Below are 22,021 nucleotides of genomic sequence, written 5' to 3' on the forward strand. Positions count from 1 at the left end.
TTGTATCTGCTGGTTTGCCTGTCAGGTTTGCAATTTTCTGTGTGTCCTTGATTAATTTTGTATTATATTCTTATTAATTTTCCTTTCCTTACAGATTATCAGGAAATCATTGAAAATACAGTAATGAGGAAATTTATACAATTTGGAGAAGGATTTTAATTCTTTTTAATATGATGTCGGCTCCGGGATAGTGATCCTTTTTAGTGCAGTGGCATCAGGAGGTGGAGACGGCGTCTTAGGATTATTTATTTTTTGTGTTTATAATCGCGAAAATTGGCGATTTCGTTTTGTTTTTGCGACGCTCGCCACCTCTTGTCAGTTGCTTTAGATGTGGAACAACAGTTGGTTGTGGTCAAGTAGGTAAGTGCATTTGATTGTTTTGTTTAGTTTGTTTGTGGTTAATTGTTTTATTTTTAGGTTTTAGCGTCAGCTCTTAAAGGCGCTCGTCGATCTGGATTTTGAGAGTAGCAGGAAGGATGGATTTTGCAGCTCCGCGCTGGGTGCCCTGGTCGAAGCGTAGGCAGCTTTTGTGGCCCGTCTTTTGCAGCGCTGCATTGCAGGTAGATTGCATCGGTGATGAGGGATACTGTCAGGGACCGTGTGGCGAGAAAGTTCAGGTAAGTGACGTTGTGCATGAATTGCTGCAGCGAGTCGCCTTTTATTCATCATGTTTCTGCCACACTAATCCTTTTTATATCGATCTACCGATTTTTCTTTTATGTCCTGGTTGATTTTCTCCTCATCGTTTCGTCAGGATCAGCTGGAGTGCGTTGTCTTGGGCTTGTTCATCCGGGTGCGTTGAGGTGAGAGTATTGTTTATATTTTATTGCTGTTATCTACTTGAATTTGTATTCCAGGAAAATTAAGCTGAGTCGAGGAAGGTGGTGGCCGTGCACGAGTTTGGGAGCTGACTGGAGTGCGCTTTTCCATCGGAAATAGATATCGTTAATATATTTATAAATAGATGTAGATTTAATTGGATGTGTCCATGTCGAGATTATTGTTTCTTCCTTGTATGATTAAGGCCATTAAAATGTCAATTTTCTTCTCTAAGTTGTCGACTCTATTTGCTAGGTTTGTTGTGTGGTCGTCCGAGAAGCCGTTTTGTATGTATGGATTGGAGTTTTCTTGGCGATGGTGTGGCTACTTCAATAACTCTTGGTTTGAAACTAGCTCTGGCAGCTCTGCTGGTGGTCGGAGGGCTGTCATTGCTAGCTTGCATGGGATTTGAGTTACCTTTTTCAGGTTCCTGGTCATTTTCTTCACTCCTTTGTTTTCGGAGCATGTCCTGGTAATTTTCCAGATGTCTTTGCGCTGGATTGTTTGTCTTGGATACCAGTCTTAGCTTTGCGTTGTGTTTTGAGGTTGTCCTACCCTTTTTGGGTATCTTGTTAATATTTCGGCGCCATTTATTCAGCCGGGTTTGAATGGCAGTGTCGTGGGAAGAAAAACGTGGCCTTCTGTCGTTCATATTTTGACGGAAAGGATTTAACACCGACTTTCTGGCAGCCTCCTGGCGGGCTTCAGCGATTGATCTGCTCAGGATTGCTGAGCTATGAGGCAGCCGAGGGGTGTTATTGCGTGGAGGAGGGCCCTGACGTCTATAAAAATGTTTAGTTGCGTCTTTAATTGTACGTATTTTGTTTGTGTCAATGTTGTTAGCCGCAAGCTTTTGTTTTTCTGCCTTGTAAGCTGGGCATCCCTTGTATGCACTAATGTGCTCTCCAGAGCAGTTGACGCAGGTAGCAGGGGTGGTTCTAGCTTGGTGCAACAGGATGACAGGTGGTCGCCAGCGCATTTCATGCATTTTGGTGGTCTCATGCATGAGTTTTTGGTATGCCTGTAGCCCTGGCATCTGTAGCACTGGACCGGCTCCCGTGTCCTGTTTTTTTTACTTTGTAGGTGGAGGTACGGAGACAGAATGAATTCTGTTCCGCATCCACAATTTTATTTTGCCTTTGATTACAAATAAATGTAATATATAGGTACAATAATTTGAATTTATAGTTTAACATAGCTTGGGGTGAGTTTGGGGCTTGGACAAAGTTAGTATTTAAAGTTAAGTTAGTATTTTTGTAGGCATGGATTTCAGACAATGACATGAATTTTTTTTTTTTTTTTATTTTTTTACTTTGTAGGTGGAGGTACGGAGACAGAATGAATTCTGTTCCGCATCCACAATTTTATTTTGCCTTTGATTACAAATAAATGTAATATATAGGTACAATAATTTGAATTTATAGTTTAACATAGCTTGGGGTGAGTTTGGGGCTTGGACAAAGTTAGTATTTAAAGTTAAGTTAGTATTTTTGTAGGCATGGATTTCAGACAATGACATGAATGGTAACATTATCAGCTTGCATGTTTTGTTTACATTTTTAAAATGAAATTATTTTGCAATAAACATTAAAATTTTAGACTAACATTGTTTTATTTATTTCTTTTCAGGTACCCCCATCAGAAGGACAGGAGCACCGCGTCGCTGGGAGCCTCAGGAGTCATCACAGGTAAGTTTTATGCATTTTGGCAGTGGTCAGTTGCGGCCGCTGGAAGTGGGCCACTTGCAACAATTATGTCCGGCCGGCGTTGCAGGTTCTCGGTTTCAGCATCCCTCGCCTCCGTCGTTTGTTGAAGATAAGTTGTATCATCAGTGGCAAGAATGTAATTCCGCGCAGCTGTCATTGCGTTTTTGTAGAGCTGCTGGCATTATGGTGGTGGAGTTCATCTCGTTGTGGCAGAGAAGTCGTCAGTGAGGATTGTGGCTCGGTCTGTCACCGAGAGAAGCCAGGTGCGCCGCGTCTTTTGGCCGTATCGTCAGGAGTGGCAGCTTGGGGCCGCCAGTTCAAGATTTGTAGCAGAGGTCCGTCGCAACGTTATAGGCATGTAAATGGATGTAAAAATATTGTTTGGTGAGTATTATATGTTATTTGTTTTTTATGATTGCATTTATCTTTGTTGTTTCAGGTACATTGAGTGTAATTTAATTTAAGGTAAGTATTATATTTATATTTAGTTGTTTATATAATTGCGTTTATTATTGTTTTTTCAGGTACTTAAGGAGGAGTCTGGCTGGGGTGAGTATTGTATTCCAATTTTAATTGCGTTGATTTTCTTTTTGCTTTTCAGGTACGTTTTGTAAGCACTAATTTGGAGGACCTTTGTTATTGTATAATTGCAGCTGGGATGCAGCGGTTTTGGAGTCGTCAAGTTTGCAATTAGATAAGTATTACATTATTAATATAAATTTCCCAGTAATAGCTTGTGTTCCCTTATTTCCATAGTTGGAATCTTTGGAGCTGGAGCTGCGTTCTTGTCGTCAGCAGGATGGAGCCGTCTACTAGCATCTGCTACCTTGTCTGTTCGGTTTGTTATTATTTAGTGTCCTTGATAATTTTTGTATCGCATTCTTATTTGATTTCCTTTCATTACAGGTTAGCGGAAAATTCGTTGAAGATACAGAACTGAGGAGAAATATGCAATTTAAGGACAAGTTTTGCAGCATAATAATGTGGCATCAGCGCCACGCAAATGGTCATTATTTATGCTTTGGCATCAGGAGATGGAGTCCGCATCGTAAAATTGTCAACTTTTTTTGTTTAAAATCGCGAAAGTTGGCGATTTAGTTTTGCTTTTGCGGTGCCTGTCTCATGATTTACGTGCGCGTAGTCGGCAGGGTGAGGTCGCATTTTTGTATCTGCTGGTTTGCCTGTCAGGTTTGCAATTTTCTGTGTGTCCTTGATTAATTTTGTATTATATTCTTATTAATTTTCCTTTCCTTACAGATTATCAGGAAATCATTGAAAATACAGTAATGAGGAAATTTATACAATTTGGAGAAGGATTTTGATTCTTTTTAATATGATGTCGGCTCCAGGATAGTGATCCTTTTTAGTGCAGTGGCATCAGGAGGTGGAGACGGCGTCTTAGGATTATTAATTTTTTGTGTTTATAATCGCGAAAATTGGCGATTTCGTTTTGTTTTTGCGACGCTCGCCACCTCTTGTCAGTTGCTTTAGATGTGGAACAGCTGTTGGTTGTGGTCAAGTAGGTAAGTGCATTTGATTGTTTTGTTTAGTTTGTTTATGGTTAATTGTTTTATTTTTAGGTTTTAGCGTCAGCTCTTGAAGGCGCTCGTCGATCTGGATTTTGAGAGTAGCAGGAAGGATGGATTTTGCAGCTCCGCGCTGGGTGCCCTGGTCGAAGCGTAGGCAGCTTTTGTGGCCCGTCTTTTGCAGCGCTGCATTGCAGGTAGATTGCATCGGTGATGAGGGATACTGTCAGGGACCGTGTGGCGAGAAAGTTCAGGTAAGTGACGTTGTGCATGAATTGCTGCAGCGAGTCGCCTTTTATTCATCATGTTTCTGCTACACTAATCCTTTTATATCGATCTACCGATTTTTCTTTTATGTCCTGGTTGATTTTCTCCTCATCGTTTCGTCAGGATCAGCTGGAGTGCGTTGTCTTGGGCTTGTTTCATCCGGGTGCGTTGAGGTGAGGGTATTGTTTATATTTTATTGCTGTTATCTACTTGAATTTGTATTCCAGGAAAGTTAAGCTGAGTCGAGGAAGGTGGTGACCGTGCACGAGTTTGGGAGCTGACTGGAGTGCGCTTTTCCATCGGATATAGATATCGTTAATATATTTATAAATAGGTGTAGATTTAATTGGATGTGTCCATGTCCAGATTATTGTTTCTTCCTTGTATGATTAAAGGCCATTAAAATGTCAATTTTCTTCTCTAAGTTGTCGACTCTATTTGCTAGGTTTGTTGTGTGGTCGTCCGAGAAGCCGTTTTGTATGTATGGATTGGAGTTTCTTGGCGATGGTGTGGCTACATCAATAACTCTTGTTTGAAACTAGCTCTGGCAGCTCTGCTGGTGGTCGGAGGGCTGTCATTGCTAGCTTGCATGGGATTTGAGTTACCTTTTTCAGGTTCCTGGTCATTATCTTCACTCCTTTGTTTTCGGAGCATGTCCTGGTAATTTTCCAGATGTCTTTGCGCTGGATTGCTTGTCTTGGATACCAGTCTTAGCTTTGCGTTGTGTTTTGAGGTTGTCCTACCCTTTTTGGGTATCTTGTTAATATTTCGGCGCCATTTATTCAGCCGGGTTTGAATGGCAGTGTCGTGGGAAGAATAACGTGGCCTTCTGTCGTTCATATTTTGACGGAAAGGATTTAACACCGACTTTTCTGGCAGCCTCCTGGCGGGCTTCAGCGATTGATCTGCTCAGGATTGCTGAGCTATGTGGCAGCCGAGGGGTGTTATTGCGTGGAGGAGGGCCCTGACGTCTATAAAAATGTTTAGTTGCGTCTTTAATTGTACGTATTTTGTTTGTGTCAATGTTGTTAGCCGCAAGCTTTTGTTTTTCTGCCTTGTAAACTGGGCATCCCTTGTATGCACTAATGTGCTCTCCAGAGCAGTTGACGCAGGTAGCAGGGGTGGTTCTTGGCTTGGTGCAACAGGATGACAGGTGATCGCCAGCGCATTTCATGCATCTTGGTGGCCTCATGCATGAGTTTTTTGGCATGCCTGTAGCCCTGGCATCTGTAGCACTGGACCGGCTCCCGTGTCCTGTTTTTTCCTTTCAATGTCCACTTTTGCCCACCGATTTGTTTGAGTGAGATGATTTTGTCATGACTGCCGTCCTTGGCCATGACGATCTCCACTTCAAACATGCGCATGGGGCCACCTGTAACCGGGTTCGTCATATTTCTGACGAAGCGCGCTGAGAATCCGAGCGTCAGCAACTCCTTGACAATCCACGAGCATGGAGTGGAGTGGTGGAGATGTCTGATTACTACTCGGAAGCCCCTCTCGGACTTTGGCTGGTTAGTGAATAGAGGAAAGCCGTTTGCTATAAGGACATCTTTAATTTTGTGGAAGGCGGTCATGTCCTTGGCCTGAATCCTGACTCCGTTCCCTTCAGTTGCCCTGGTAGTGTAGCTGGAGACTCCTGCTGTATAGTTTAGCTTTTCCAGGAGCGGGACAATTTCTTTGACGTCGTCAACGAGTATGGGTGGCGCTCTGCAGCTTAGTGGCACAAGTTTCCAAGGTGGCAGCTCAGCTTCTGTATTTTGAGGGGGTGCCGTCGTTGCGCTGGCGTGCAGGAGCATTGGTGCTGCAGGGTAACGGCTGGTGTGAGAGTCGATTCCTAGTTTTGGATTCCTCATATACAGATTTGGCTGCCTTGCTTTGGAAAACGGGTGTGGTGAGGGGTGGGAAAATGCTGGGAGACTTGAAATTGGTGGTCACGCATAAACGTTTATTTGGCGTCTTAAAACTGGAGCAGTCCAGATCGTCATTAGTCCTCTTGGCAGGGGTTTTCGTAGTTGGAGCCGGAACTGAAGGTGCCACAAAGATTGGACCTGTTCCAGCAACCACTTCCGAGAAACTCATGGGCTGCTCGTCTGGGCTCTTGGACGGAGATTTAAATAAGTCCCGCTTGGCAGCAGGCCGACTAAGGGTGCGAGCTGTTGCTAAATTCCCCACAGTGGCATGGATCTATTGTTGGGTTTTAATTTTAATTTTAAATCGCCCTGAGCATCGGGGGCGTAAAGAAGCACTCCTTGGTGGGGGGAAATGCTTTTTTTCCCAGTATTTATGGAGAGATTGGTTGGTTTCTTGCTTAAACTAAGTTTAGAAGCAACCGGCTTGTGGTTAAAGATTGACCAGAAAGCATTGACAGTTGTACTAGGTCTTTCCTCCTGCTTGCTTTCGTTAATTTGTATAAGTGGTGGAGCAATTTCACCACTGTCAATATCATTGGCTTTGTTGAGTTGCGTTTTGAATTAGCAAGCGCGGGAGATTTAGAGCAGCTTTCTAAATTTGTTTCAGTGGCTTTATTTATTGCGTGTGTGTATAAGAAGGAGGGGAAGAAGCATAAAGTCCGATTTTGGTGGATGAGCTCAGATTTTTCTCTGAGCTGTCGGTGTGTGGGAGAGAGGGGAAATTTCCCATAGCTTCACACGGTTTGGCGCCTCTTGATTCTGTGTCCGTATTAGTGGATGCGGCTGCATTAGTGCAGGTCGCTGTGGTGGGTAAAAACTCTCTTTGAGTAGCGTCGGTGTTTGTGTATGCGCCTGTATTTGTTTGAGTCATTGTGGGGAGTGAGTTTCGCTTGTGTATTTGTGAAGAGAATGGAGAGAAGAAGGCGATTTCCCCTTCGAGATGCTGCTTTTGGCGCCAACATTGGCTGCAGCAGTATTGGTAATCGAGAGGCGGTCTCTTTGGGCATTTTTGGCATTTATATTCTCTTCATATTTTAGAGAAAGGGGATTAAAGAAATCATGGCTACCCAAGAAGAGTTAATTGGGCTTTCTTTTGTTTTAAAGGCAATTTCTTCTGGTTAATATAGGTCGTTTTGACCAGGGAATTGCCAGACCCGTGAGACATAGGTGAAATATTTACGTGAATAGGGGAAGATCGCTCGCTAGAGGTAATTGAAAGCACCTCGTCTTCAGAGAAAGGTGGTCAGAGCTGGACATGTTTATTTTTTTTTTATTAATATATATTATTTTAATAAAAAATAAAAATATTGCGATAGTTGTGGTGGTATAAATACCCTTGATTTTTGATTTAATGTGTTCTCCGGTTTTTCGATTCTTTGCTTTGGAATTCCTCCTTCTCTTTTAAAATTTCTCCAAGTGTAATTTCTTCCTTTCTTTCTGCTTTTCTTCTCCTGGTTTCCTTTGGTTGGGGCGGCGTCTTTTCGCGGTTTTTTCGCGGTTGCACAATTACTGTTTATTTATTCGTTTTCTTTAGACCACTCAATGTTAATTGTTGTCGCGGTTTATTACTTTGCGGCCGGAAGACAATTTATAACAATTAATTTGTCTATTGACGAACGAATTTAAGTTTGCGCGTGAAAGTTTTTTTTTTTTTTTTTTTTTTTTTTTGTAGGTGGAGGTACGGAGACAGAATGAATTCTGTTCCGCATCCACAATTTTATTTTGCCTTTGATTACAATAAATGCAATATGTAGGTACAATAATTTGAATTTTGAGTTTAACATAGCTTGGGGTGAGTTTGGGGCTTGGACATAGTTTGTTAGTATTAATTTTTAAGTTAGTATTTTTTAGGCATGGATTCAGACATTGACATGATTGGTAACATTATCAGCTTGCATGTTTTGTTTACATTTATAAAATGAAATTATTTTGCAAAAAACATTAAAATTTTAGACTAACATTGTTTTATTTATTTCTTTTCAGGTACCCCCATCAGAAGGACAGGAGCACCGCGTCGCAGAGAGCCTCAGGAGTCATCACAAGTAAGTTTTGTTGCATTTTGGCAGTGGTCTGTTGCGGCCGCTGGAAGTGGGCCACTTGCCAACAATTTTGTCCGGCCGGCGATTGCAGGATAGTTGTTCTTGGTATCGGCATCCATCGCTGCCGTCATTTGGTGAGTATCAGTTGTATCGTCGGTGGCAGTTTTATGCAATTGTTTGAATATATTGCAGATAAAAATTGCCGTTCGTCAGGAAGAGGAGTTGCAATGAGTTGCCCCACGCAGCCGTCATTGCATTTCTGAGAGCCGCTGTCTATATGGTTTGTGCTTTGTAGGTGGAGGTACGGAGACAGAATGAATTCTGTTCCGCATCCACAACTTTATTTTGCCTTTGATTACAATAAATGCAATATGTAGGTACAATAATTTGAATTTTTGAGTTTAACATAGCTTGGGGTGAGTTTGGGGCTTGGACATAGTTTGTTAGTATTAATTTTAAGTTAGTATTTTGTAGGCATGGATTTTAGACAATGACATGAATGGTAACATTATCAGCTTGCATGTTTTGTTTACATTTTTAAAATGAAATTATTTTGCAATAAACATTAAAATTTTTGACTAACATTGTTTTATTTATTTCTTTTCAGGTACCCCCATCAGAAGGACAGGAGCACCGCGTCGCTGGGAGCCTCAGGAGTCATCACAGGTAAGTTTTGTTGCATTTTGGCAGTGGTCAGTTGCGGCCGCTGGAAGTGGGCCACTTGCAACAATTATGTCCGGCCGGCGTTGCAGGTTCTCGGTTTCAGCATCCCTCGCCTCCGTCGTTTGTTGAAGATAAGAAGTATCATCAGTGGCAAGAATGTAATCCCGCGCAGCTGTCATTGCGTTTTTGTAGAGCTGCTGGCATTATGATGGTGGAGTTCATCTCGTTGTGGCAGAGAAGTCGTCAGTGAGGATTGTGGCTCGGTCGGTCACCGAGAGAAGCCAGATGCGCCGCGTCTTATGGCCGTATCGTCAGGAGCAGCTTGGGGCCGCCAGTTCAAGATTTGTAGCAGAGGTCCGTCGCAACGGTATAGGCATGGAAATGGATGTAAAAATATTGTTTGGTGAGTATTATATGTTATTTGTTTTTTATGATTGCATTTATCTTTGTTGTTTCAGGTACATTGAGTGTAATTTAATTTAAGGTAAGTATTATATTTATATTTAGTTGTTTATATAATTGCGTTTATTATTGTTTTTTCAGGTACTTAAGGAGGAAGTCTGGCTGGGGTGAGTATTGTATTGCTATTGTAATTGCGTTGATTTTCTTTTTGCTTTTCAGGTACGTTTTGTAAGCGCTAATTTGGGGGACCTTTGTTATTATGCAATTGCAGCTGGGATGCAGCGGTTTTGGAGTCGTCAAGTTTGCAATTAGATAAGTATTATATTATAATTATATTTTTCCCAGTAATAGCTTGTGTTCCCTTGTTTCAATAGTTGTGGTCTTGGAAGCTGGAGCTGCGTGCTTGTCGTCAGCAGGATGAGGCCGTCCACTAGCATCTGCTACTTTGTCTGTCCGGTTTGTTATTATTTATGTGTCCTTGATAATTTTTGTATCGCATTCTTATTTAATTTCCTTTCATTACAGGTTAGCGGAAAATTCGTTGAAGATACAGAACTGAGGAGAAATATGCAATTTAAGGACAAGTTTTGCAGCATAATAATGTGGCATCAGCGCCACGCAAATGATCATTATTTATGCTTTGGCATCAGGAGATGGAGACGGCATCATAAGATTGTCAACTTTTTGTGTTTAAAATCGCGAAAGTTGGCGATTTAGTTTTGCTTTTGCGGTGCCTGTCTCATGATTTACGTGCGCGTAGTCGGCAGGGTGAAGTCGCATTTTTGTATCTGCTGGTTTGCCTGTCAGGTTTGCAATTTTCTGTGTGTCCTTGATTAATTTTGTATTATATTCTTATTAATTTTCCTTTCCTTACAGATTATCAGGAAATCATTGAAAATACAGTAATGAGGAAATTTATACAATTTGGAGAAGGATTTTAATTCTTTTTAATATGATGTCGGCTCCGGGATAGTGATCCTTTTTAGTGCAGTGGCATCAGGAGGTGGAGACGGCGTCTTAGGATTATTTATTTTTTGTGTTTATAATCGCGAAAATTGGCGATTTCGTTTTGTTTTTGCGACGCTCGCCACCTCTTGTCAGTTGCTTTAGATGTGGAACAACAGTTGGTTGTGGTCAAGTAGGTAAGTGCATTTGATTGTTTTGTTTAGTTTGTTTGTGGTTAATTGTTTTATTTTTAGGTTTTAGCGTCAGCTCTTAAAGGCGCTCGTCGATCTGGATTTTGAGAGTAGCAGGAAGGATGGATTTTGCAGCTCCGCGCTGGGTGCCCTGGTCGAAGCGTAGGCAGCTTTTGTGGCCCGTCTTTTGCAGCGCTGCATTGCAGGTAGATTGCATCGGTGATGAGGGATACTGTCAGGGACCGTGTGGCGAGAAAGTTCAGGTAAGTGACGTTGTGCATGAATTGCTGCAGCGAGTCGCCTTTTATTCATCATGTTTCTGCCACACTAATCCTTTTTATATCGATCTACCGATTTTTCTTTTATGTCCTGGTTGATTTTCTCCTCATCGTTTCGTCAGGATCAGCTGGAGTGCGTTGTCTTGGGCTTGTTCATCCGGGTGCGTTGAGGTGAGAGTATTGTTTATATTTTATTGCTGTTATCTACTTGAATTTGTATTCCAGGAAAATTAAGCTGAGTCGAGGAAGGTGGTGGCCGTGCACGAGTTTGGGAGCTGACTGGAGTGCGCTTTTCCATCGGAAATAGATATCGTTAATATATTTATAAATAGATGTAGATTTAATTGGATGTGTCCATGTCGAGATTATTGTTTCTTCCTTGTATGATTAAGGCCATTAAAATGTCAATTTTCTTCTCTAAGTTGTCGACTCTATTTGCTAGGTTTGTTGTGTGGTCGTCCGAGAAGCCGTTTTGTATGTATGGATTGGAGTTTCTTGGCGATGGTGTGGCTACTTCAATAACTCTTGGTTTGAAACTAGCTCTGGCAGCTCTGCTGGTGGTCGGAGGGCTGTCATTGCTAGCTTGCATGGGATTTGAGTTACCTTTTTCAGGTTCCTGGTCATTTTCTTCACTCCTTTGTTTTCGGAGCATGTCCTGGTAATTTTCCAGATGTCTTTGCGCTGGATTGTTTGTCTTGGATACCAGTCTTAGCTTTGCGTTGTGTTTTGAGGTTGTCCTACCCTTTTTGGGTATCTTGTTAATATTTCGGCGCCATTTATTCAGCCGGGTTTGAATGGCAGTGTCGTGGGAAGAAAAACGTGGCCTTCTGTCGTTCATATTTTGACGGAAAGGATTTAACACCGACTTTCTGGCAGCCTCCTGGCGGGCTTCAGCGATTGATCTGCTCAGGATTGCTGAGCTATGAGGCAGCCGAGGGGTGTTATTGCGTGGAGGAGGGCCCTGACGTCTATAAAAATGTTTAGTTGCGTCTTTAATTGTACGTATTTTGTTTGTGTCAATGTTGTTAGCCGCAAGCTTTTGTTTTTCTGCCTTGTAAACTGGGCATCCCTTGTATGCACTAATGTGCTCTCCAGAGCAGTTGACGCAGGTAGCAGGGGTGGTTCTAGGCTTGGTGCAACAGGATGACAGGTGGTCGCCAGCGCATTTCATGCATTTTGGTGGTCTCATGCATGAGTTTTTGGTATGCCTGAAGCCCTGGCATCTGTAGCACTGGACCGGCTCCCGTGTCCTGTTTTTCCTTTCAATGTCCACTTTTTGCCCACCGATTTGTTTGAGTGAGATGATTTTGTCATGACTGCCGTCCTTGGCCGTGACGATCTCCACTTCAAACATGCGCATGGGGCCACCTGTAGCCGGGTTCGTCATATTTCTGACGAAGCGCGCTGAGAATCCGAGCGTCAGCAACTCCTTGACAATCCACGAGCATGGAGTGGAGTGGTGGAGATTTTTAAACTTTGTAGGTGGAGGTACGGAGACAGAATGAATTCTGTTCCGCATCCACAACTTTATTTTGCCTTTGATTACAATAAATGCAATATGTAGGTACAATAATTTGAATTTTTGAGTTTAACATAGCTTGGGGTGAGTTTGGGGCTTGGACATAGTTTGTTAGTATTAATTTTAAGTTAGTATTTTGTAGGCATGGATTTTAGACAATGACATGAATGGTAACATTATCAGCTTGCATGTTTTGTTTACATTTATAAAATGAAATTATTTTGCAAAAAACATTAAAATTTAGACTAACATTGTTTTATTTATTTCTTTTCAGGTACCCCCATCAGAAGGACAGGAGCACCGCGTCGCAGAGAGCCTCAGGAGTCATCACAGGTAAGTTTTGTTGCATTTTGGCAGTGGTCTGTTGCGGCCGCTGGAAGTGGGCCACTTGCAACAATTTTGTCCGGCCGGCGATTGCAGGTTAGTTGTTCTTGGTATCGGCATCCATCGCTGCCGTCATTTGGTGAGTATCAGTTGTATCGTCTGTGGCAGTTTTATGCAATTGTTTGAATATATTGCAGATAAAATTGCCGTTCGTCAGGAAGAGGAGTTGCAATGAGTTGCCCCACGCAGCTGTCATTGCATTTTTTGAGAGCTGCTGTCAATATGGTGGTGGAGTCGTCTCGTGGCGAAGAAGTCATCAGAGAGGATTGTGGCTCGGTCTGTCACCGAAGGAAGCCAGGTGCGCCGCGTCTTGTGGCCATAGCGTCAGGATTGGCAGCTTGGGGCCGCCGTTTTAAGATTTGTAGCAGAGAGCCGCCGCAACGGAATAGCCATGGAAATGGATGCAAAAATAGTATTTGGTAAGTATTATATATGCTATTTGTTAATTATGATTGCATTAATTTTTGTTGTTTCAGGTACATTGAGTGGAATTAATTTAAGGTAAGTATTATATTGGTGTATATTTGTTTATATTGTTGCGTTTATTATTGTTTTTTTTTTTGTAGGTGGAGGTACGGAGACAGAATGAATTCTGTTCCGCATCCACAACTTTATTTTGCCTTTGATTACAATAAATGCAATATGTAGGTACAATAATTTGAATTTTTGAGTTTAACATAGCTTGGGGTGAGTTTGGGGCTTGGACATAGTTTGTTAGTATTAATTTTAAGTTAGTATTTTGTAGGCATGGATTTTAGACAATGACATGAATGGTAACATTATCAGCTTGCATGTTTTGTTTACATTTTTAAAATGAAATTATTTTGCAATAAACATTAAAATTTTTGACTAACATTGTTTTATTTATTTCTTTTCAGGTACCCCCATCAGAAGGACAGGAGCACCGCGTCGCTGGGAGCCTCAGGAGTCATCACAGGTAAGTTTTGTTGCATTTTGGCAGTGGTCAGTTGCGGCCGCTGGAAGTGGGCCACTTGCAACAATTATGTCCGGCCGGCGTTGCAGGTTCTCGGTTTCAGCATCCCTCGCCTCCGTCGTTTGTTGAAGATAAGAAGTATCATCAGTGGCAAGAATGTAATCCCGCGCAGCTGTCATTGCGTTTTTGTAGAGCTGCTGGCATTATGATGGTGGAGTTCATCTCGTTGTGGCAGAGAAGTCGTCAGTGAGGATTGTGGCTCGGTCGGTCACCGAGAGAAGCCAGATGCGCCGCGTCTTATGGCCGTATCGTCAGGAGTGGCAGCTTGGGGCCGCCAGTTCAAGATTTGTAGCAGAGGTCCGTCGCAACGGTATAGGCATGGAAATGGATGTAAAATATTGTTTGGTGAGTATTATATGTTATTTGTTTTTTATGATTGCATTTATCTTTGTTGTTTCAGGTACATTGAGTGTAATTTAATTTAAGGTAAGTATTATATTTATATTTAGTTGTTTATATAATTGCGTTTATTATTGTTTTTTCAGGTACTTAAGGAGGAAGTCTGGCTGGGGTGAGTATTGTATTGCTATTGTAATTGCGTTGATTTTCTTTTTGCTTTTCAGGTACGTTTTGTAAGCGCTAATTTGGGGGACCTTTGTTATTATGCAATTGCAGCTGGGATGCAGCGGTTTTGGAGTCGTCAAGTTTGCAATTAGATAAGTATTATATTATAATTATATTTTTCCCAGTAATAGCTTGTGTTCCCTTGTTTCAATAGTTGTGGTCTTGGAAGCTGGAGCTGCGTGCTTGTCGTCAGCAGGATGAGGCCGTCCACTAGCATCTGCTACTTTGTCTGTCCGGTTTGTTATTATTTATGTGTCCTTGATAATTTTTGTATCGCATTCTTATTTAATTTCCTTTCATTACAGGTTAGCGGAAAATTCGTTGAAGATACAGAACTGAGGAGAAATATGCAATTTAAGGACAAGTTTTGCAGCATAATAATGTGGCATCAGCGCCACGCAAATGATCATTATTTATGCTTTGGCATCAGGAGATGGAGACGGCATCATAAGATTGTCAACTTTTTGTGTTTAAAATCGCGAAAGTTGGCGATTTAGTTTTGCTTTTGCGGTGCCTGTCTCATGATTTACGTGCGCGTAGTCGGCAGGGTGAAGTCGCATTTTTGTATCTGCTGGTTTGCCTGTCAGGTTTGCAATTTTCTGTGTGTCCTTGATTAATTTTGTATTATATTCTTATTAATTTTCCTTTCCTTACAGATTATCAGGAAATCATTGAAAATACAGTAATGAGGAAATTTATACAATTTGGAGAAGGATTTTAATTCTTTTTAATATGATGTCGGCTCCGGGATAGTGATCCTTTTTAGTGCAGTGGCATCAGGAGGTGGAGACGGCGTCTTAGGATTATTTATTTTTTGTGTTTATAATCGCGAAAATTGGCGATTTCGTTTTGTTTTTGCGACGCTCGCCACCTCTTGTCAGTTGCTTTAGATGTGGAACAACAGTTGGTTGTGGTCAAGTAGGTAAGTGCATTTGATTGTTTTGTTTAGTTTGTTTGTGGTTAATTGTTTTATTTTTAGGTTTTAGCGTCAGCTCTTAAAGGCGCTCGTCGATCTGGATTTTGAGAGTAGCAGGAAGGATGGATTTTGCAGCTCCGCGCTGGGTGCCCTGGTCGAAGCGTAGGCAGCTTTTGTGGCCCGTCTTTTGCAGCGCTGCATTGCAGGTAGATTGCATCGGTGATGAGGGATACTGTCAGGGACCGTGTGGCGAGAAAGTTCAGGTAAGTGACGTTGTGCATGAATTGCTGCAGCGAGTCGCCTTTTATTCATCATGTTTCTGCCACACTAATCCTTTTTATATCGATCTACCGATTTTTCTTTTATGTCCTGGTTGATTTTCTCCTCATCGTTTCGTCAGGATCAGCTGGAGTGCGTTGTCTTGGGCTTGTTCATCCGGGTGCGTTGAGGTGAGAGTATTGTTTATATTTTATTGCTGTTATCTACTTGAATTTGTATTCCAGGAAAATTAAGCTGAGTCGAGGAAGGTGGTGGCCGTGCACGAGTTTGGGAGCTGACTGGAGTGCGCTTTTCCATCGGAAATAGATATCGTTAATATATTTATAAATAGATGTAGATTTAATTGGATGTGTCCATGTCGAGATTATTGTTTCTTCCTTGTATGATTAAGGCCATTAAAATGTCAATTTTCTTCTCTAAGTTGTCGACTCTATTTGCTAGGTTTGTTGTGTGGTCGTCCGAGAAGCCGTTTTGTATGTATGGATTGGAGTTTCTTGGCGATGGTGTGGCTACTTCAATAACTCTTGGTTTGAAACTAGCTCTGGCAGCTCTGCTGGTGGTCGGAGGGCTGTCATTGCTAGCTTGCATGGGATTTGAGTTACCTTTTTCAGGTTCCTGGTCATTTTCTTCACTCCTTTGTTTTCGGAGCATGTCCTGGTAATTTTCCAGATGTCTTTGCGCTGGATTGTTTGTCTTGGATACCAGTCTTAGCTTTGCGTTGTGTTTTGAGGTTGTCCTACCCTTTTTGGGTATCTTGTTAATATTTCGGCGCCATTTATTCAGCCGGGTTTGAATGGCAGTGTCGTGGGAAGAAAAACGTGGCCTTCTGTCGTTCATATTTTGACGGAAAGGATTTAACACCGACTTTCTGGCAGCCTCCTGGCGGGCTTCAGCGATTGATCTGCTCAGGATTGCTGAGCTATGAGGCAGCCGAGGGGTGTTATTGCGTGGAGGAGGGCCCTGACGTCTATAAAAATGTTTAGTTGCGTCTTTAATTGTACGTATTTTGTTTGTGTCAATGTTGTTAGCCGCAAGCTTTTGTTTTTCTGCCTTGTAAGCTGGGCATCCCTTGTATGCACTAATGTGCTCTCCAGAGCAGTTGACGCAGGTAGCAGGGGTGGTTCTAGGCTTGGTGCAACAGGATGACAGGTGGTCGCCAGCGCATTTCATGCATTTTGGTGGTCTCATGCATGAGTTTTTGGTATGCCTGTAGCCCTGGCATCTGTAGCACTGGACCGGCTCCCGTGTCCTGTTTTTTTTACTTTGTAGGTGGAGGTACGGAGACAGAATGAATTCTGTTCCGCATCCACAATTTTATTTTGCCTTTGATTACAAATAAATGTAATATATAGGTACAATAATTTGAATTTATAGTTTAACATAGCTTGGGGTGAGTTTGGGGCTTGGACAAAGTTAGTATTTAAAGTTAAGTTAGTATTTTTGTAGGCATGGATTTCAGACAATGACATGAATGGTAACATTATCAGCTTGCATGTTTTGTTTACATTTTTAAAATGAAATTATTTTGCAATAAACATTAAAATTTTAGACTAACATTGTTTTATTTATTTCTTTTCAGGTACCCCCATCAGAAGGACAGGAGCACCGCGTCGCTGGGAGCCTCAGGAGTCATCACAGGTAAGTTTTATGCATTTTGGCAGTGGTCAGTTGCGGCCGCTGGAAGTGGGCCACTTGCAACAATTATGTCCGGCCGGCGTTGCAGGTTCTCGGTTTCAGCATCCCTCGCCTCCGTCGTTTGTTGAAGATAAGTTGTATCATCAGTGGCAAGAATGTAATTCCGCGCAGCTGTCATTGCGTTTTTGTAGAGCTGCTGGCATTATGGTGGTGGAGTTCATCTCGTTGTGGCAGAGAAGTCGTCAGTGAGGATTGTGGCTCGGTCTGTCACCGAGAGAAGCCAGGTGCGCCGCGTCTTTTGGCCGTATCGTCAGGAGTGGCAGCTTGGGGCCGCCAGTTCAAGATTTGTAGCAGAGGTCCGTCGCAACGTTATAGGCATGTAAATGGATGTAAAAATATTGTTTGGTGAGTATTATATGTTATTTGTTTTTTATGATTGCATTTATCTTTGTTGTTTCAGGTACATTGAGTGTAATTTAATTTAAGGTAAGTATTATATTTATATTTAGTTGTTTATATAATTGCGTTTATTATTGTTTTTTCAGGTACTTAAGGAGGAGGTCTGGCTGGGGTGAGTATTGTATTCCAATTTTAATTGCGTTGATTTTCTTTTTGCTTTTCAGGTACGTTTTGTAAGCACTAATTTGGAGGACCTTTGTTATTGTATAATTGCAGCTGGGATGCAGCGGTTTTGGAGTCGTCAAGTTTGCAATTAGATAAGTATTACATTATTAATATAAATTTCCCAGTAATAGCTTGTGTTCCCTTATTTCCATAGTTGGAATCTTTGGAGCTGGAGCTGCGTTCTTGTCGTCAGCAGGATGGAGCCGTCTACTAGCATCTGCTACCTTGTCTGTTCGGTTTGTTATTATTTAAGTGTCCTTGATAATTTTTGTATCGCATTCTTATTTGATTTCCTTTCATTACAGGTTAGCGGAAAATTCGTTGAAGATACAGAACTGAGGAGAAATATGCAATTTAAGGACAAGTTTTGCAGCATAATAATGTGGCATCAGCGCCACGCAAATGGTCATTATTTATGCTTTGGCATCAGGAGATGGAGTCCGCATCGTAAAATTGTCAACTTTTTTTGTTTAAAATCGCGAAAGTTGGCGATTTAGTTTTGCTTTTGCGGTGCCTGTCTCATGATTTACGTGCGCGTAGTCGGCAGGGTGAGGTCGCATTTTTGTATCTGCTGGTTTGCCTGTCAGGTTTGCAATTTTCTGTGTGTCCTTGATTAATTTTGTATTATATTCTTATTAATTTTCCTTTCCTTACAGATTATCAGGAAATCATTGAAAATACAGTAATGAGGAAATTTATACAATTTGGAGAAGGATTTTGATTCTTTTTAATATGATGTCGGCTCCAGGATAGTGATCCTTTTTAGTGCAGTGGCATCAGGAGGTGGAGACGGCGTCTTAGGATTATTAATTTTTTGTGTTTATAATCGCGAAAATTGGCGATTTCGTTTTGTTTTTGCGACGCTCGCCACCTCTTGTCAGTTGCTTTAGATGTGGAACAGCTGTTGGTTGTGGTCAAGTAGGTAAGTGCATTTGATTGTTTTGTTTAGTTTGTTTATGGTTAATTGTTTTATTTTTAGGTTTTAGCGTCAGCTCTTGAAGGCGCTCGTCGATCTGGATTTTGAGAGTAGCAGGAAGGATGGATTTTGCAGCTCCGCGCTGGGTGCCCTGGTCGAAGCGTAGGCAGCTTTTGTGGCCCGTCTTTTGCAGCGCTGCATTGCAGGTAGATTGCATCGGTGATGAGGGATACTGTCAGGGACCGTGTGGCGAGAAAGTTCAGGTAAGTGACGTTGTGCATGAATTGCTGCAGCGAGTCGCCTTTTATTCATCATGTTTCTGCTACACTAATCCTTTTTATATCGATCTACCGATTTTTCTTTTATGTCCTGGTTGATTTTCTCCTCATCGTTTCGTCAGGATCAGCTGGAGTGCGTTGTCTTGGGCTTGTTCATCCGGGTGCGTTGAGGTGAGGGTATTGTTTATATTTTATTGCTGTTATCTACTTGAATTTGTATTCCAGGAAAGTTAAGCTGAGTCGAGGAAGGTGGTGACCGTGCACGAGTTTGGGAGCTGACTGGAGTGCGCTTTTCCATCGGATATAGATATCGTTAATATATTTATAAATAGGTGTAGATTTAATTGGATGTGTCCATGTCCAGATTATTGTTTCTTCCTTGTATGATTAAGGCCATTAAAATGTCAATTTTCTTCTCTAAGTTGTCGACTCTATTTGCTAGGTTTGTTGTGTGGTCGTCCGAGAAGCCGTTTTGTATGTATGGATTGGAGTTTCTTGGCGATGGTGTGGCTACATCAATAACTCTTGGTTTGAAACTAGCTCTGGCAGCTCTGCTGGTGGTCGGAGGGCTGTCATTGCTAGCTTGCATGGGATTTGAGTTACCTTTTTCAGGTTCCTGGTCATTATCTTCACTCCTTTGTTTTCGGAGCATGTCCTGGTAATTTTCCAGATGTCTTTGCGCTGGATTGCTTGTCTTGGATACCAGTCTTAGCTTTGCGTTGTGTTTTGAGGTTGTCCTACCCTTTTTGGGTATCTTGTTAATATTTCGGCGCCATTTATTCAGCCGGGTTTGAATGGCAGTGTCGTGGGAAGAATAACGTGGCCTTCTGTCGTTCATATTTTGACGGAAAGGATTTAACACCGACTTTCTGGCAGCCTCCTGGCGGGCTTCAGCGATTGATCTGCTCAGGATTGCTGAGCTATGTGGCAGCCGAGGGGTGTTATTGCGTGGAGGAGGGCCCTGACGTCTATAAAAATGTTTAGTTGCGTCTTTAATTGTACGTATTTTGTTTGTGTCAATGTTGTTAGCCGCAAGCTTTTGTTTTTCTGCCTTGTAAACTGGGCATCCCTTGTATGCACTAATGTGCTCTCCAGAGCAGTTGACGCAGGTAGCAGGGGTGGTTCTTGGCTTGGTGCAACAGGATGACAGGTGATCGCCAGCGCATTTCATGCATCTTGGTGGCCTCATGCATGAGTTTTTGGCATGCCTGTAGCCCTGGCATCTGTAGCACTGGACCGGCTCCCGTGTCCTGTTTTTCCTTTCAATGTCCACTTTTTGCCCACCGATTTGTTTGAGTGAGATGATTTTGTCATGACTGCCGTCCTTGGCCATGACGATCTCCACTTCAAACATGCGCATGGGGCCACCTGTAACCGGGTTCGTCATATTTCTGACGAAGCGCGCTGAGAATCCGAGCGTCAGCAACTCCTTGACAATCCACGAGCATGGAGTGGAGTGGTGGAGATGTCTGATTACTACTCGGAAGCCCCTCTCGGACTTTGGCTGGTTAGTGAATAGAGGAAAGCCGTTTGCTATAAGGACATCTTTAATTTTGTGGAAGGCGGTCATGTCCTTGGCCTGAATCCTGACTCCGTTCCCTTCAGTTGCCCTGGTAGTGTAGCTGGAGACTCCTGCTGTATAGTTTAGCTTTTCCAGGAGCGGGACAATTTCTTTGACGTCGTCAACGAGTATGGGTGGCGCTCTGCAGCTTAGTGGCACAAGTTTCCAAGGTGGCAGCTCAGCTTCTGTATTTTGAGGGGGTGCCGTCGTTGCGCTGCGTGCAGGAGCATTGGTGCTGCAGGGTAACGGCTGGTGTGAGAGTCGATTCCTAGTTTTGGATTCCTCATATACAGATTTGGCTGCCTTGCTTTGGAAAACGGGTGTGGTGAGGGGTGGGAAAATGCTGGGAGACTTGAAATTGGTGGTCACGCATAAACGTTTATTTGGCGTCTTAAAACTTTTTTTTTTTAAACTTTGTAGGTGGAGGTACGGATTTTTTAACTTTGTAGGTGGAGGTACGGAGACAGAATGAATTCTGTTCCGCATCCACAAATTTATTTTGCCTTTGATTACAATTTATGCAATATGTAGGTACAATTATTTGAATTTAGAGTTTAACATTGCATGGGGTGAGTTTGGGGCTTGGACATAGATTAGTATTTAATGTTAAGTTAGTATTTTTTATGAAGGCTTTAGATTATAGACAGAGACATGGACTGGTAACATTATCGTCTTGCATGTTTTGTTTACATTAATAAATTGTAGCGATTTTACAGAAAACATAGAAATTTAGGACTAACATTGTGTAATTTATTTCTTTTCAGGTACCCCCGCCAGAAGGACGGAAGCATAGAGTCGCTGAGGAGCCTAAATAGCCATTACAGGTGAGTTTTTGTTGTGTGTTGGCTGTGGACTGTTGTGGCCGCAGGGAGTGGGCCACTTGCAACAAGTATGTCCGGCTGGAGTTGCAGGTGAGTTATTCTTGGTGGCAGCATCCAGCGCCGCCGTCATTTGGTGAAGATCCGTTATGTCGTCAGTGGCAGATTTATGCAATTGTTTAATGAGATTGTTTGTGTTGCAGATGCAAGTTGCCGATCGTCAGGAAGAGGAGTTGCGCAGACAAATCCCACGCAGCTGTCGTTGCATTTTTATTGAGCTGCTGGCGTTATGGTGGTGGAGTGCTCTCTAGTGAGAAGTCGTCAGTGCGGATTGAAGCTCGATCTATCACCGAGGAGAGCCAGGTGCGCCGCGTCTTGTGGCCGTAGCATCAGGATTGGCAGCTAGTGGCCGCCGGTTCGAGATTTGTTGCAGAGGGCGGCCGCAACAAGAATGGCATGGAAATGGATGTAAAAATAGAATTTGGTAAGTATAATATTTGTTATTTGTTATTTGATGATTGCATTAATTTTTGTTGTTTCAGGTACATTGAGTGGAATTTAATTTAAGGTGAGTATTATCTTTGTGTATATTTGTTTATATAGTAGCGTTTGTTATTGTTTTTCAGGTACTTAAGGAGGAAGCTAGTCTGGGGTGAGTATTGTATTTGCTTTTATAATTGCGTTGATTTTAATTTTATTTTTTGCTTTTCAGGTACATTTTGTAAGAGCTAGTTTGGAGGACCTTTGTTATTGTGCTATTGCAGCTGGAATGCCGCGGTTTTGGAGT

The 22,021-nt window shown here is 42.2% G+C and overlaps 1 protein-coding gene across 1 annotated transcript; it reads right to left on the reverse strand.

Moving 5' to 3' along the window:
- Positions 1-15,358: 15,358 nt before the first annotated feature.
- On the reverse strand, positions 15,359-17,215 carry LOC123327409. The gene is made up of 2 exons (XM_044923820.1): positions 17,095-17,215; positions 15,359-16,697 (listed from the first exon to the last, which is right to left on the reverse strand). Exons 1-2 carry the CDS (start codon positions 17,213-17,215, stop codon positions 15,742-15,744), a joined length of 1,077 nt encoding a protein of 358 aa, XP_044779755.1. The 3' UTR covers positions 15,359-15,741.
- Positions 17,216-22,021: the final 4,806 nt, after the last annotated feature.

The sequence above is a fragment of the Drosophila simulans genome, unplaced genomic scaffold (assembly GCF_016746395.2).
Source record: "Drosophila simulans strain w501 unplaced genomic scaffold, Prin_Dsim_3.1 Segkk30_quiver_pilon, whole genome shotgun sequence".
NCBI classification, from domain to species: domain Eukaryota; kingdom Metazoa; phylum Arthropoda; class Insecta; order Diptera; family Drosophilidae; genus Drosophila; species Drosophila simulans.